At 35.2% G+C, this 14,913-nt stretch overlaps 2 protein-coding genes and 1 long non-coding RNA gene across 3 annotated transcripts; 2 read left to right on the top strand and 1 right to left on the bottom strand.

Annotated features, from left to right (window-relative positions):
• The first annotated feature begins 475 nt into the window (after positions 1-475).
• Positions 476-4,170, top strand: LOC132049137 (nuclear transcription factor Y subunit A-7-like). Its single transcript, XM_059439829.1, has 5 exons — positions 476-746; positions 1,563-1,667; positions 1,758-1,834; positions 2,641-2,814; positions 3,596-4,170. Exons 1-5 carry the CDS (start codon positions 695-697, stop codon positions 3,935-3,937), a joined length of 750 nt encoding a protein of 249 aa, XP_059295812.1. The 5' UTR covers positions 476-694; the 3' UTR covers positions 3,938-4,170.
• Positions 4,171-4,737: 567 nt separating this feature from the next.
• LOC132049136 (nuclear transcription factor Y subunit A-7-like) lies at positions 4,738-9,923 on the top strand. Its single transcript, XM_059439828.1, has 5 exons — positions 4,738-4,805; positions 5,572-5,675; positions 5,756-5,833; positions 8,315-8,488; positions 9,279-9,923. Exons 1-5 carry the CDS (start codon positions 4,754-4,756, stop codon positions 9,624-9,626), a joined length of 756 nt encoding a protein of 251 aa, XP_059295811.1. The 5' UTR covers positions 4,738-4,753; the 3' UTR covers positions 9,627-9,923.
• Positions 9,924-10,752: 829 nt separating this feature from the next.
• LOC132050808 (uncharacterized) lies at positions 10,753-11,229 on the bottom strand. The gene is made up of 2 exons (XR_009413503.1): positions 11,146-11,229; positions 10,753-11,090 (listed from the first exon to the last, which is right to left on the bottom strand). It is a non-coding gene; the product is annotated as an uncharacterized LOC132050808 (long non-coding RNA).
• Between the last annotated feature and the right edge of the window lie 3,684 nt (positions 11,230-14,913).

The raw sequence follows: 14,913 nt of genomic DNA, 5'->3' as shown, positions 1-14,913 counted from the left end.
CTCTAGAAATATATTAAGGAACTTCTATCTAGATTCCAATGAGGAAAACATAAGTTTCTGTAGGTGTGCTGAAAAGTTATTGAGTTTAACTTATGTACGATCGATAAAGTAAAAAATATCACCCAAAGATTTTTTCATATAGTTCTTCATAATAGATTAAATTTGTATCCGTTACGATATATAAATGTGACCTGATATTATAAAAACTAAATTTGTGTTATAAGTTAAACTGAAATTTAGTTGATGATTGAAAAGGAGAAGGAAAATAGTCACCAATTCGATACTATGAATAAGAGGTGCACCAAAAACACTATATCTTTAAGAAGGTCAGTAAACAATTAATATAGCTTGTTAAGGACATGTTATGGATGAATATATTAATGGTTTGGGAATTAAAAATTAGGCATATAGTGTACGAAAATTAGTCATTAAATCTGTAATTAATTAAAAGGAGATAGATAGGTCAGGACTCGGGAGGGAATCGAATATTTGGGTTTTTGCTGACCAAGAGAGATAAAGCTAGTAACAATTGTCATTCGACATATAACTATATGCTATATTGTCGTCCACTTTGTCTTACGTTTCAGTGTCTAATTTGGAAAAAATAATATTTGGAGTTTTAGAGGCTAGATTTAAGTCAATTTCTCAGATGGGTTTTTTCTTCAATTTATAAGTTTTTCATTTACGATCAGAAATGGGAGCTGGTACTTGCGGAGAAGTTGAACGTACAATGTTCCGAAAATCAGGTAATATTGCAACTTCTGAATTTTGTTACGGTATGAATATAACTTGAGACTAAATTTCACTTTTGTTCTCCATTCATATCTTTGCCATTACGAAATTACTTCATATTTGCCCTTATTATTAACAAAGCTCTGACGTGGAGGAGTGGACCATATGTGTCCATGCTTTTAGAGACAAAAGATTCAAATTTACCTCTTCATTTTTTGACTATGGTTTAAGATTATTCTCGTGTTTGAGCTTCGGTAGGGATCAAGAGTAAGTAGGAAAAATATTTTTTTACTATCATTTAAGATTATTCTCGTGTCTGAGCTTCGGTAGGGGTCAAGAGTAAGTATGACATTTTTCCTAATGGTGGGGATAAAGTTTAAGTTAATGAGAAACTTGAGAATAAGTTGATAAGGGAAAAGGTTCAAATTTGCCACTATGCTCCGAACTTGCTCAATTTTGCCGTTTGTTACACTTCTCTATTTTTCTTTTCATACTTCTTAATTAGCAAATCGTCTCGTATATGCCCTTGTCATTAGCACAACTTAAGCGTGAAGTGGGTTGACTCCATATGCCCAAATTTATGGAGAACAAAGGTTCAAATGTACCTCTCATCTTTTGTTTTATTATGTTTAAAATTACCTTCATGTTTGAGCTTCGTTAGGGCTTAAGGACATGAATGAACTTTCCCCTAGCGTCGGGGTAATATTAAATCAAAAGTTTAACGAAGGCTAAGTAACTCAACTCCGAAAGTACAAGAACAATTTTTTTTTTTTTTTGAGATAGAAGCAATTTTTTTTTATTTTGGTTAAAATATTTTCTTTTATTAGCAGATAGTGATTGCAAGAGAGAAGGAAAACATGTAGGAGCTATACCTCCAATCATGGGTGGAAATTTAAGAGCAGCTAATCAATTTGAACTGATGGCCCCCTCAATTGTGAGCAATATTCTCCTCTCTTTCTTTTTTATGTGAATTGTGAATATTGAACTCAAATATTTAGTCTACTTAATTTCATACCATTTTCAAGCATTCAAATCATATCCCTATTCAGAAGTACCACAATATTCTGGTGGCAATGTGACTGTTGCTTGTCCCGAGCCTATGGTATGTACGTTGTAGTCACTTACCTTATGTGAGTTTATGTTCTTTGTGGATAGGAAAAAATATTTACATTAGTCGGGTCATTCGTACGGTAATGACAGGTAACTATTTCTATGATAAACATTAATTGGTTACTTGGTAAAACTGGTAACACGCTATTACATGTATGCTAAAATTCATGAATAGTGTAATACTCCCTCCGTTCACTTTTACTTGTCCACTTTGGACTTTTCACGCTGTTTATTTTTCTTGAAACATGGAAAATGTTTCAAGAAAAATATTTTCCCTCATATCAAACACACCACAAACTTATAACATACATGATACAAGAAAAGTGTATACAAAAAATAATTAAAGTAAATCTCAAGCAATAAATCGAAATTAAGTTAATATTAAAAACGGGCTACAATTGGGCTAGTATTGGGCTAAGTCGGAGATCACTTTAAACTGGGTTATGTTGGGTTGGGCTGAATCTAGCCCAATATGAAATTATCTTGAGCTCAACCCATAAAATTTTGAACGGGTTGAGCAGGCCATCATCTTTTGGGCCAAATTTGACACCCCCTAGAATTTACACGTCTGATCATGAAGAAAAGGAATTAGGCCCTACGTGAGGCGGCGTATTACAAACATAATTAAAATAAAAGTGTTCAATCGAATTCTAGCTTAGTATAAACCAGAGTACTTTTGGAACCATATTCTTGAATTAGATGACTATTTCTAGATGATGAGGCACTGTAACTTTTTTAAAAGATTTGCTTGTAGGCCTATCAATGATTCGTGTTTTCTTCATTAATTATTATCAACAGGTAAAACAAAATATAGAAAGATCATCAGTGCATCATAATGGTAGAATGATATTGCCGGCTGATGTGAAGGAGGAGCCACTGTATGTAAATGCCAAACAGTACCATGGAATTCTAAGGCGAAGGCAACTCCGTGCTAAGGCTGTGTTGGAGCAAAAAGTTGTAAAATCAAGAAAGGTAATTAATTAGTCTTCCTGTTTAATTACACATATATAGACATGTTTGATTTGACAAACATAAAGAATGTAATAGTCTATCTATCATCCTGGGATTTAACTTATACTGCATATACTAGATAATGCAACGATTTTTTACACTACCAACGGAGTTTAACATGTCAAGTTATTAATTCCACTATTTATTGGTTGTTACTTCTTTGTTGTTATCTTTTAGATAACTCGAGATTATAAAGATTCTTTTATAATGCCAGTATATATACGTTAAACTCAATCCTGCACCATAGAAGGTGTTTTCTTCGTCATATTTGGGTGCATTTCATGAATTGGTTAAAACCGATCGCCTTATATTGACACCTGTTACTATTAGGCATACTGATGAATGGTCTGGCAAAAGTGAACTAAGGATCTAGAGTCATTTTGTTCAATAAAATGAGTGTAAATTATCTGATGACATGCGTACATTTTAAATGTTCTTTTACTATTTATTTATGCATGTTTTGAGTCGAAAAGAATTAATTGAACACACAGAGATCCACGCCTCTAATTTGTCTTAACTCATGAGATACAAAATTTCTGAACCTTTGTAGCTAGTAGTTCAAGATTTGGAGATCTAGTAAAAGGTCAGGTGAGTAAATAATGTTATATTGCTTGTTCAAATGTATATCGACCTTATCTTCATATGCACATACATATATAGTTGGAGTTGAAAGTAATGAATTCGAGTTGAATGACGACATGTAAATGATGTTGCTTTTATGTTCAAAATGCATGTAAAAAAGCCTTATCTTCATGAATCTCGGCACCGGCATGCGATGAGAAGAGCTAGAGATGGTGGAGGCAGATTTCTCAACACAAAGAAGAAGATTCAATCCACTAATGGCAATAATGATAATGCAACTCCAAACAGTGAAGGCAAAGGTTCATTGAACTCTGATTCTTCTCAAAGTTACTTAGTCAATTATGGAGATGATATTGGATCATCAAATAGTGCTGTTGAGGGATTTCTGTACCAAGGAATAGATGATAATAGTACAGAAAATCTTCAACTGGGTTGTTGTCATTATCAGTGGAACCTCAATGACAACCATTGCAATTGCATGCAGTCACAAGCGCGCTTCTAATCTCCAGCATTTCTAAAGAGTCGTTCTGCCAGACGTCTAGTAGTCTTTGACTTAGTATTTGAATCGCAAATCTCAGTGCACGTAAAAGGCGTTTCCCATCTGACTGATATACTATAGTTTAATTTTCTATTTTGGGAGTTATGTAAATATCCAATATTCCTGCCGCTGTAACTTTATCTGAAATATACAATACTGTGGTAGTATAGTATCAGTTTTGGGTTTGTCAGTGGGCCTACATGCTTTAAGGTACTATCTAACTTTGAGGGAAATTTTAATCCTAGATGTAAAAGTTTAATAGCAACATTAAAATGATAAGGAAAAGGGAAGTGGTTTTCGGTGTTTGCCTTTGCTTACATATTCTATGAGAACTGAACCAACTTGTTGAAAATAGTCACCAATTCGATACTATGAATAAGAGGTGCACCACAAACACTATATCTTTAAGAAGGTCAGTAAACAATAAATATAGCTTGTTAAGGACATGTTAGGGATGAATATATTAATGGTTTGGGAATTAAAAATTAGGCATATAGTGTACGAAAATTAGTCATTAAATCTGTAATTAATTAAAAGGAGATAGATAGGTCAGGACTCGGGAGGGAATCGAATATTTTGGTTTTTGCTGACCAAGAGAGATAAAGCTAGCAATAATTGTCATTCGACATATAACTATATGCTATATTGTTGTCCACTTTTTCTTACGTTTCAGTGTCTAATTTGGAAAAAATAATATTTGGAGTTTTAGAGGCTAGATTTAAGTCAATTTCTCAGATGGGTTTTTTCTTTAATTTATAATTTTTTCATTTACGATCAGAAATGGGAGCTGGTACTTGCGGAGAAGTTGAACGTACAATGTTCCAAAAATCAGGTAATATTGCAACTTCTGAATTTTGTTACGGTATGAGTATAACTTGAGAATAAGTTTCAGTTTTGTTCTTCATTCATATCTTTGCCGTTACTAAATTACTTCGTATTTGCCCTTATTATTAACAAAGCTCTGACGTGAGTGGACTATATGTGTCCATGCATGCTTTTAGAGAAAAAAGATTCAAATTTACCTCTTCAATTTTTTTACTATGGTTTAAGATTATCCTCGTGTCTGAGCTTCGGTAGGGGTCAAGAGTAAGTATGACATTTTTCCTAATGGTGGGAATAATATTAGCCCAAAAGTTTAAGTTAAAGAGAAACTTGAGAATAAGTTGATTACTATTATTTTTAGGGAAAAGGTTCAAATTTTCCACTATGCTCGGAAATTGCTCAATTTTGCCATTTGTTACACTTCTCTATTTTTTTTTCATACTTCTTAATTAGCAAATCGTCTCGTATATGCCCTTGTCATTAGCACAATTTGAGCGTGAAGTGGGTTGACTCCACATATCCAAATTTATTGAGAACAAAAGTTCAAATGTACCTCTCATCTTTTGTTTTATTATGTTTAAAATTACCTTCATGTTTGAGCTTCGTTAGGGCTTAAGGACATGACTGATACTTTCTCCTAACGGCGGGGTAATATTAAATCAAAAGTTTAACACAGTCCAAGTTACTCAACTCCGAAAGTACAAGAACAATTTTTTTTTTTTTTGAGATAAAATCAAATTTATTTATTTAGTTAAAATATTTTCTTTTATTAGCAGATAGTGATTGCAAGAGAGAAGGAAAACATGTAGGAGCTATAACTCCAATCATGGGTGGAAATTTAAGAGCAGCTAATCAATTTGAACTGATGGCCCCCTCAATTGTGAGCAATATTCTCCTCTCTTTCTTTTTTATGTGAATTGTGAATATTGAACTCAAATATTTAGTCTACTTAATTTTCAGGCATTCAAATCATATCCCTATTCAGAAGTACCACAATATTCTGGGGGCAATGTGACTTTTGCTTGTCCCGAACCTATGGTATGTATGTTGTAATCACTTATGTTATGTGAGTTTATGTTCTTTGTAGATGGGAAAAAAAGTTTACATTAGTCGGGTCATTTGTACGGTAATGACAGGTAACTATTTCTATGATAAACATTAATTAGTTACTTGGTAAAACTGGCAACACGCTAGTACATGTATGTTAAAATGCATGAATAGTGTAATACATTTTTACTCAGTAATATCTCTATGTTTGCTACAACTAATCTATTCTCTACCTGAAAAATAGTTGGTAAAGATCATAAAACTGGAATCGTTTTAAGTAGGGCTGGGCATAAATACCGAAAACCGAAAAATCGGACCGAACCGAACCGAACCGAACTTCAAAAAACTTTAACCGAAAGAACCGAACCGAACTAGTTGGGTTCGGTATTCGGTGTCCACCTTCAAAAAATCGAAGTCGAAATAGCCGAACTAAAGTTTGATAAACCGAACCAAAGAACCGAACGCCCACCGTAGTTTATTCTCTTCTTGACAAGTATATTCTCTCACATTTGGTGAGAGCTTGGAGAAATTAGGAGTTATATTGATGTAAAGGCTACTCCAACCAATTTTTTCTTAGTAGTTTTAATTATTTTGCCACTACTTGGTAGGACCATATTCTGTGAAATCAACTTAGAGTTGAGATACTCTTAGGTTGATTATAGTTTTTTACTCTTGCAAAGCGTAGTTATTCATTTTGTAATTGATTACATTATTTTCATTATTAATAAAAAAAATCTGCTAAGCTCACAGCTTAGTGGTATAATGTTAGTTAATAAAAAAAAATTCGAGCGGAGATCTATCGGAATATTTTAACAAACTCGAACACTTTATGGTTTACGTTTTCAGAAACTTCGGTGTTCGTTTTTTAGATCTTCGGTGTTTCGGTTTTAACCGAAATTTAGTACATTACCCAAAAAAATTAAAGTAGTCCAGGTCGATTTAAGCCAAAAAAAAAAAAAAAAAAAAAAAACCAATTGTAACAAGTCTTTATTTGCTTTTGTATCCTTAATTTTCCACTTCAGTTGAGAAAATCAAATATCCTTAACAAAGGAAGGTGACTAGCATGTGTCTTTATGATTAATGTATGTCCTTTATGTGTTTTCTTAATTATTCTTACTGTATGTATATAACACTTAGTAATCCTATATCATGGTTATGGTTTTTTGTTCTTGTGTATCCTGTTTGTTTGATTTTGATTTCAATTTATCAGTTTTATGTTTTATTGCTTTTGAGAATATGAATTAGTGCAAAAGGAATTGCTTCTAATGTCATATCAAAAAAATCGAATTGAAAAAACCGAAACCGAACCGAACCGAACTTCAAAAAAACGAAACCGAAAGAACTGAACCGGGCTAGTTTGGTTCAGTATTCGGTGTCCACCTTTAAAAAACCAAAACCGAAATAGCTGAACCGAAGTTTGATAAACCGAACCGAAGAACCGAACGCCACCCCTAATTTTAAGTTAATGTGATAATTTTCATTTGTCAAACTATGAAGATATTCCTCTTTACGAGTTCCTGAAATTAGGAATTAAGTTTCATCAACGCCTTGATCTTTTTCTTCTAGTTCTTTCTTCAACTACTTGTTTGTGTAGAAGACATAATTAAAAGAAAAAGTGTGCTCTTTCTGACATTTTAGTGTTTTAGATGAGATTGTTAGATACTTCAACGAGGTACCAAAGCAAGCATACTCCTGCTTTCAAGTTTCACCATCACCCATTATGAAAGAATTTACTAGGGGTGTCACATGGGCGAGTTGGGCTGAAATTGACCCAATCAAAATGAGCTGAGGTAATAAATGGGTTGGGCTAACATTAGCCCAAAAGTTACTTGGGCTGAAATGGGTTGGGCTGAAATGGGCTGGGTCATGACCCCCCAACTTGACCCATCTTTTTTGAAGGATACATTTTCTAGAAAAACATTTTTCTCGAAAAATATTTTCACGGATTTTTCGTGGAAAATATTTTTGAGGAAAACATTTTCCATGTTTCGAGAAAAACATTTTCGTGAAAAATATTTTCCCTCATATCAAACACACCACAAACTTATAGCATACATGTTACAAGAAAAGTGTATACATAAAATAATTAAAGTAAATCTCAATCAATAAACCCCAATTTAAGTTAACATTAAAAACGAGCTAGAATTGGGATAAGTTGGAGATCACTAATATGGGCTATGTTGGGTTGGCCTAAATCTAGCCCAATATGAAATTGAGCTCAACCCATAAAATTTTGAGCGGCGTGAGGGGGCGTATTGCAAACACGATTTAGAAAATAAAAGTGTTCAATCGAATTCTAGCTTAGTATAAACCAGAGCACTTTTGGAACCATATTCTTGAATTAGATGACTATTTCTAGATAATGAGGCACCGTATTTTTTAAAAAAAATTTGCTTGTAGGCCTATCAATGATTCTTGTTTTCTTCATTAATTATTGGCTTTTCTAATTTCTTTATAAACATTTATCAACAGGTAAATCAAAATATAGAAAGATCATCAGTGCATCATAATGGTAGAATGATATTGCCGGCTGAAGTGAAGGAGGAGCCAATGTATGTAAATGCCAAACAGTACCATGGAATTCTAAGGCGAAGGCAACTCCGTGCTAAGGCTGTGTTGGAGCAAAAAGTTGTAAAATCAAGAAAGGTAATTAATTAGTCTTCCTGTTTAATTACACATACATAGACATGTTTAATTTGACAAACATAAAGAATATAATAGTCTATTTATCATCCTGGGATTTAACTTATGCTGCATATACCAGATAATGCAACGATTTTTTACACTACCAACGGAGTTTAACATGTCAAATTATTAATTCCACTATTTATTGGTTGTTACTTGTTTGTTGTTACCTTTTAGATAACCCGAGATTATAAAGATTCTTTTATAATGCCAGTATATATACGTTAAACTCAATCTTGCACCGTAGAAGGTGTTTTCTTCGTCATATTTGGGTGCATTTCATGAAGGTTAAAGCTTATCGCCTTATATTGACACCTGTTACTACTAGGCATACTGATGAATGGTCTGGCAAAAGTGAACTCAGGATCTAGAGTCATTTTGTTCAATAAACGAGTGTAAATTATCTGATGACATGCGTACATTTCAAATGTTCTTTTACTATTTATTTATGCATGTTTTGAGTCGAAAGTAACAGAATCAATTGAACACACAGTAATCCACGCCTCTAATTTGTCTTTAACTCATGAGATACAAAATTTCTGCACCTTTTTTGCTAGTAGTTCAAGATTTGGAGATCTAGTAAAAGGTCAGGTGAGTAAATAATGTTGTTTGGCCTGTTCAAATGTATATCAGCCTTATCTTCATATGCACATACATATATAGTTGGAGTTGAAAGTAATGGATTCAGTTGAACGCACGGAGACGACAGGTAAATGATGTTGCTTTTATGTTCAAAATGCATGTAAATCAGCCTTATCTTCATGAATCTCGGCACCGGCATGCGATGAGAAGAGTTAGAGATGGTGGAGGCAGATTTCTCAACACAAAGAAGAAGATTCAAACTTCCACTAATGGCAATAATGATAATGCAACTCCAAACAGTAAAGGCAAAGGTTCATTGAACTCTGATTCTTCTCAAAGTTACTTAGTCAATTATGGACATGATATTGGATCATCAAATAGTAGTGCTATTGAGGGATTTCTGTACCAAGGAATAGATGATAATAGTACAAAAAATCTTCAACTGGGTTGTTGTCATTATCAGTGGAACCTCAATGACAGCCATTGCAATTGCATGCAGTCACAAGCGCGCTTCTAATATCCAGCATTTTGAAAGAGTTGTTCTGCCAGACGTCTAGTAGTCTTTGACTTAGTATTTGAATCGTAAATCTCAGTGCACGTATAAGGTGTTTCCCATCTGACTGATATACTATAGTTTAATTTTCTATTTTGGGAAGTTATGTAAATATCCAATATTCCTGCAGCTGTAACTTTATCTGAAATATACAATATTGTGGTAGTATAGTATCAGTTTTGGGTTTGTCAGTGGGCCTGCATGCTTTAAGGTGCTATCTAACTTTGGGGGAAATTTTTAATCCTAGATGTAAAAGTTTAATAGCAACATTAAAATGATAAGGAAAAGGGGATGATAATTTCGAGTCCGGAGCCTAAAGGGTATAAAAATACACGATTTTTACCAAAAGGGAACGTCTAAAAATTATTATACCAAAACGGGTATATCGTGGGCTGATCCACGATATACCCCAAAATCTTTGTCAGACAATTGAAGAAAAAAAAAAAAAAAAATTTTACTTGTATAACGTGGATCAGTCCACGATATACAATTATAACTTGTATAACGTGGGCTGATCCACGTTATACAATTTATATTGTATAACGTGGATCAGCCCACGTTATACAAGTTATATTTGTTAACTTCCGTTCTGCCCTAAAATATTTCTTCCGCCGCTTCATTCCATTCTCTTTCGTTCTCTTCCATTCTCCTCCATTGCAAATATTTTGCAGAACCTCCATCTCCTTCTCCTTTTTCTTCTCCTCTATTTTTTTTTTAAACCCCGCAATACGATCTAATTTTTGGAGCAACTTCTTCATCTTTATCTATTATTGTTATTTAAATTAAGGTATTTTTTCTAACTCATATAATATTATATATTTATAGTAGATGTAGATCCGTTTGTCTTATATATCTTAATTGTTATTTTTTATTTGTGTTATTTTAATACGTTTGTGTTATTTGTGTTATTTTAATTTAAACTTAAAATATGATTGTTAGAAGCATTATTATAAAAGGTCCGATTTGTTTAGTAGCACTTTTGAAGAAATTTATTGTTATGTTCGTTATTTTTGTGAATTGTTATATAAAATATACGAATAAAATTTGTTGTTATGTTCGTTATTTTTGTTGGATTCTTTTATAAAAGATCTATGGATTGTTATGTTGCTGTTATTTTTGTTAGTTTTGTGGATGTTTGTAAAACGTGGACTGATCCACGTTATACAATATATTTTGTATAACGTGGATCAATCCACGTTATACAATATATTTTGTATAACGTGGATCAGTCCACGTTTTACAAGTATAGATCACTATCTTAAAACATTGTGGAACTGTGGATATTGCCAATAATGGACCGATGATGACATTTTCGGTACGGGAGAAAAGAATTGTGAAATGTGTCATAAAGGATCGAATTTTTTTCCTCCCATTTTGTGAATGTTGCTTTGTTTGATGTATTTATGCATTACCATAGTAATTTATAAGCTCGCAGTAACCGTAATTTCTTCCCTATGCTCTAAGTTTGGTATAATTGTGAAACGTGGACAGTTCCACGTTATTCAATATATTTTGTTATGGATTGTTATACAATATATTTTGTTATGGATTGTTATACAATATATTTCATTGTACCTTTAATGTGATATTTATATAGCGTAAAAGTGAAACTTAATTGATGCCTCGTAGGCCAAAAAAAAAACTTAAAATGTCATGATAATGCTTTATTATATGGGACCTAAGTCTAAGTGGGTAGACAATTATTTTGTCTATACCTTATAGGTATTAATGTGGTCCACTATCGGTGGTTTCTAAATAAGGCGTATGGAAGTTGGCTTTATCTAGCCAAAGGCATATTTGTTCGCTAAAATTGGAATAATATATTTTTTAATAGTGAGTTACTCCAAATAGCTTGATCTGGACTTCATTTTTTTTTTTTTATATAAGGTATGGAGTTTCCACGGGTATGCGTACATCCGGGGCCAGAAGTGTACGATGTGTTAACACTCCAGGAGAAGCATCGATCGTAGGTCATGTGTGGGATGGTTCCTTGACGGTGACCGACCGGATGCTCGTTTCCTCGCGCGCGGATATCGAATTTTGGAAGCATGTGAGGCGTCATCCTTTTCATCCTCGCATCCTTGACTACTTTGGCCTGTGTGGATTTAGGGGAGTAATAGAGGTAGGATGTATATCATATGATTGGGCAGTCATCACTGCACTTATAGAGAGATGGCGTCCTGAGACGCACACCTTTCATCTGCGTACAGGTGAGGCGACCATCACATTACAAGATATCGAGGTCATGTTTGGCTTGGTTGTTGATGGTTATCCCTTGAATAATCTTAATGCTAGATATATAGATATTGGTGGGTGGCAACAATTGATCCATGAGCTTATCGGTTGGGCACCCGGTCCGGATTGTTTTAATGGTGTTAGTAGGTTAGAAGTACATAAATTAATTGAATATATTAGAGGCTTAGATGACATTGCTGATCGACCCCGTAAATTGATGTGCAACAGCGGGTTAGGTTATACTTGCTATGGCTTTGTGGCGGCACGATATTTCCGGATAAGTCCGGTGACTTACTTAATTTAGATTATTTGCTTGACATGCGTGACCTTAGAGCAATGAGTGGACAAGCTTGGGAGCGGCCGCACCGTCATATTTATATACTTGTTTATGCCGCGCTTCGTTGAGGAAAGCCAAGGATGTGTGTGGATTCATTTCCTTATTGCGAGTACGTGACCTTTAAAATTATATAATTTTATTTGGTTGTCCTATTTGATAGTTATAAGGTTTTTATGTATTTATTTAAATTTTTTAATATAGGTTTGGGCTTGGGAGCGCATTATACCGACGCAGCCACCACCTGTGGCCCTTCCGCCACACACGGCTCTTGTGAAGGTGGACTCATCGTAAATCCCACGAAAATGAGGCACGTGATGTTTTACCCATATGTAGGATGTATTGGACAACCTAATAGATGGCCGGTGTATTTTATCATAATTATGGTTGTTAATGGCGTTTTGATATAATAGCTACGCTTATGTGTAATTTATTTATTTTATTATCATGTAATTTTATGTTCTTTCTATCGTAGTTTGTGTGGCGGCCTTATTCGAGGCCATCATCAATAGACTCCCTGAGTGGTGTCTGCGTGGCCGAGATATTTGGATGGCGAATGTTCCCCTTATTTGTGGTATCTATCGAGAGTGGCACATGGTAGACCGCGTTCTCAGACAGTTTGGTAGGAAGCAACATATTCTGGGTCCATGTGCTGAGATTGATCCTTCTCATTACAAACGTGACAAGCGGTATGCTATAAAAGCGGAGGATCAACAATATTTTACAGAAACAGACTTTTTGTGGGGAAATCGTCGAGAAAGTTTAATTTCGGCCGAGTATGAAACTCAAGACCCGCAGTCACTATCGCCGTATTTTTGTTGGTATCGACGTCACCGCGCACTTTCATAGGAAATCCCGCGCATAATGTGGATGAGGATACCAACACATGGCGAAAGCGGCATGAGGCAATCGGTACGTACATTACATTCCATTAGATGTTTGATGTCTTTATATGTGTCTTAGACCACTATCAAATGTTGCAATTTTTTTTTTTTTTTTAGGCTTTAGGACATCAAGAATCGTACAGGTTGGCTCAGCAGACTATCCAAGATCCAACCAAGTCTGATGAAGTGAAGGAAATAGTAGAGATGTTTAGCCACGTTAATACGAGGCCATGGGTGCCGCCTCCGGGGACGATGTTGAGTTTCGCTCCATATTATACACCACGGCAGAGTATGATGAGCCGCCCATCGTGCAAGTGCAACGTCCCAATGTACCAAGACTGCCGGCGCGTGGTAGAGGACGCCAAATGTGCAACAGACGGGGTCGAGTTCCGTGGATCACCGCTGGTTGACGAGGAAGAGGTTCGTTTTGATCAAGATATGCCCGGCTAACGATGCTGCAGAGATGATGATGTATATCACCCAATAATAGATTTTATGTCCGGCCATTGACGTCTCGCTCCCGAGGTTCAATCACCACCGTAATCGGCGAGTGGGCCTTTTGCATTCGCATCGTCCGGGCTCATTAGCCTCGTTATGGCCCGACGGTTTGGTGGTCGACAATGGCTTCTTATGGGATGACTAAGATGTCTTTACCTGCATTCACTGGACAGAGCTCTTCAATTGGGAGGAGACTGAGTTTTACCGACGTGATTATTTTTTATTTTTTAATTTGTCCATGGGGTTAATTTAGGTGTGACGATTTTGAAGAAAACCCCGTATTGACTCAGCTCACACAAATTGTGAGCAATAACGACGTAGCTAATGATCACTCCGATAAGTCGATAGTGATATCCCATTAGATCACACGAAACGGACGATGATCACTCATCTGATGGTGATGGTCATTCTTATGAAGACATTACTACTCCGAGTGATGGTAACGTTAGCTACCATTCTAATGCGATTCCATATTTGGACAACACAGAAGAAGGCCCGGATGATTTTGCCTTCATGAGAGATGACGGTCCAATTCGATCTGCACTTTGGGATTATAAAAAACCTGAATTTATCAGATCAGGTTAGTATGGTGACAATGAATATTCTTTTTATTTGTTGGCCCATTTTTACGGGGTTGATAATTTTCCTTGTATTGTGCAATTAGGTATGTTATTTCGAACAAGAAGGAAATGAAAGGCGCAATGAGACAATATTGTCTCGAAAGAAAAGAAAGAGTTCATTTGTGATCATCCAAAGGTAAATTTTGGAGGGTTATTTGCAAGCGTCATATGTTGGGATGTGAGTGGATGATCCGTTTTAGAGAAATTTCAAGTGGTATGTGGAAGGCAGGCAAAGCGAATCTCCACCACAGTTGTCTCACAGATGATTACAGAAAGGATCATTTCAATTTGAACAGTCACCTAATTGCTACTACGTTGATACCATATATTATGGTCGATTCATACATCAAGTATTAAGTCGGTTCAGAAAAAATAAAAGGCTTGCATTTGTTTACTCCTAGTTATAGAAAAGCACAAAAGGGCGTAAGAAAGCTATTGAAATGGTATTTGGTGATTTTGAAACTTTCAAGACATTGCCCCGATACATGGCCGCTTAAAATATTTAACCGGGACCGTTGTTGAGGGGAGCACGAGTCAACTACAATGCAAGGTGAACACATCTTCAAGTTTCTTTCTCGCTTATAAACCAAGCATCGATGGATTCAAAAGTTGCAGCTGCGTCATCTCATTGTACTGCATCATCCGTACGGTGGTATGAGACGAAACCGGCTAATTCACTG

The sequence above is a fragment of the Lycium ferocissimum genome, chromosome 3, assembly GCF_029784015.1.
Source record: "Lycium ferocissimum isolate CSIRO_LF1 chromosome 3, AGI_CSIRO_Lferr_CH_V1, whole genome shotgun sequence".
Taxonomy (NCBI): Eukaryota; Viridiplantae; Streptophyta; class Magnoliopsida; order Solanales; family Solanaceae; genus Lycium; species Lycium ferocissimum.
The sequence above is the reverse complement of the archived record's forward strand: the minus strand, read 5'-3'. Positions and strand labels throughout refer to the sequence as shown.

Excerpts from the sequence above, each read along its gene's own strand:
- LOC132049136 (XM_059439828.1), top strand. The coding sequence starts at position 4,754 with ATGGGAGCTGGTACTTGCGGAGAAGTTGAACGTACAATGTTCCAAAAA. Across the intron at positions 4,806-5,571 it reads TACAATGTTCCAAAAATCAG|ATAGTGATTGCAAGAGAGAA; the intron begins GTAATATTGCAA and ends TTTTATTAGCAG. Across the intron at positions 5,676-5,755 it reads AACTGATGGCCCCCTCAATT|GCATTCAAATCATATCCCTA; the intron begins GTGAGCAATATT and ends CTTAATTTTCAG.
- LOC132049137 (XM_059439829.1), top strand. The coding sequence starts at position 695 with ATGGGAGCTGGTACTTGCGGAGAAGTTGAACGTACAATGTTCCGAAAA. Across the intron at positions 1,668-1,757 it reads ACTGATGGCCCCCTCAATTG|CATTCAAATCATATCCCTAT; the intron begins TGAGCAATATTC and ends ACCATTTTCAAG. Across the intron at positions 2,815-3,595 it reads AAGTTGTAAAATCAAGAAAG|CCTTATCTTCATGAATCTCG; the intron begins GTAATTAATTAG and ends CATGTAAAAAAG.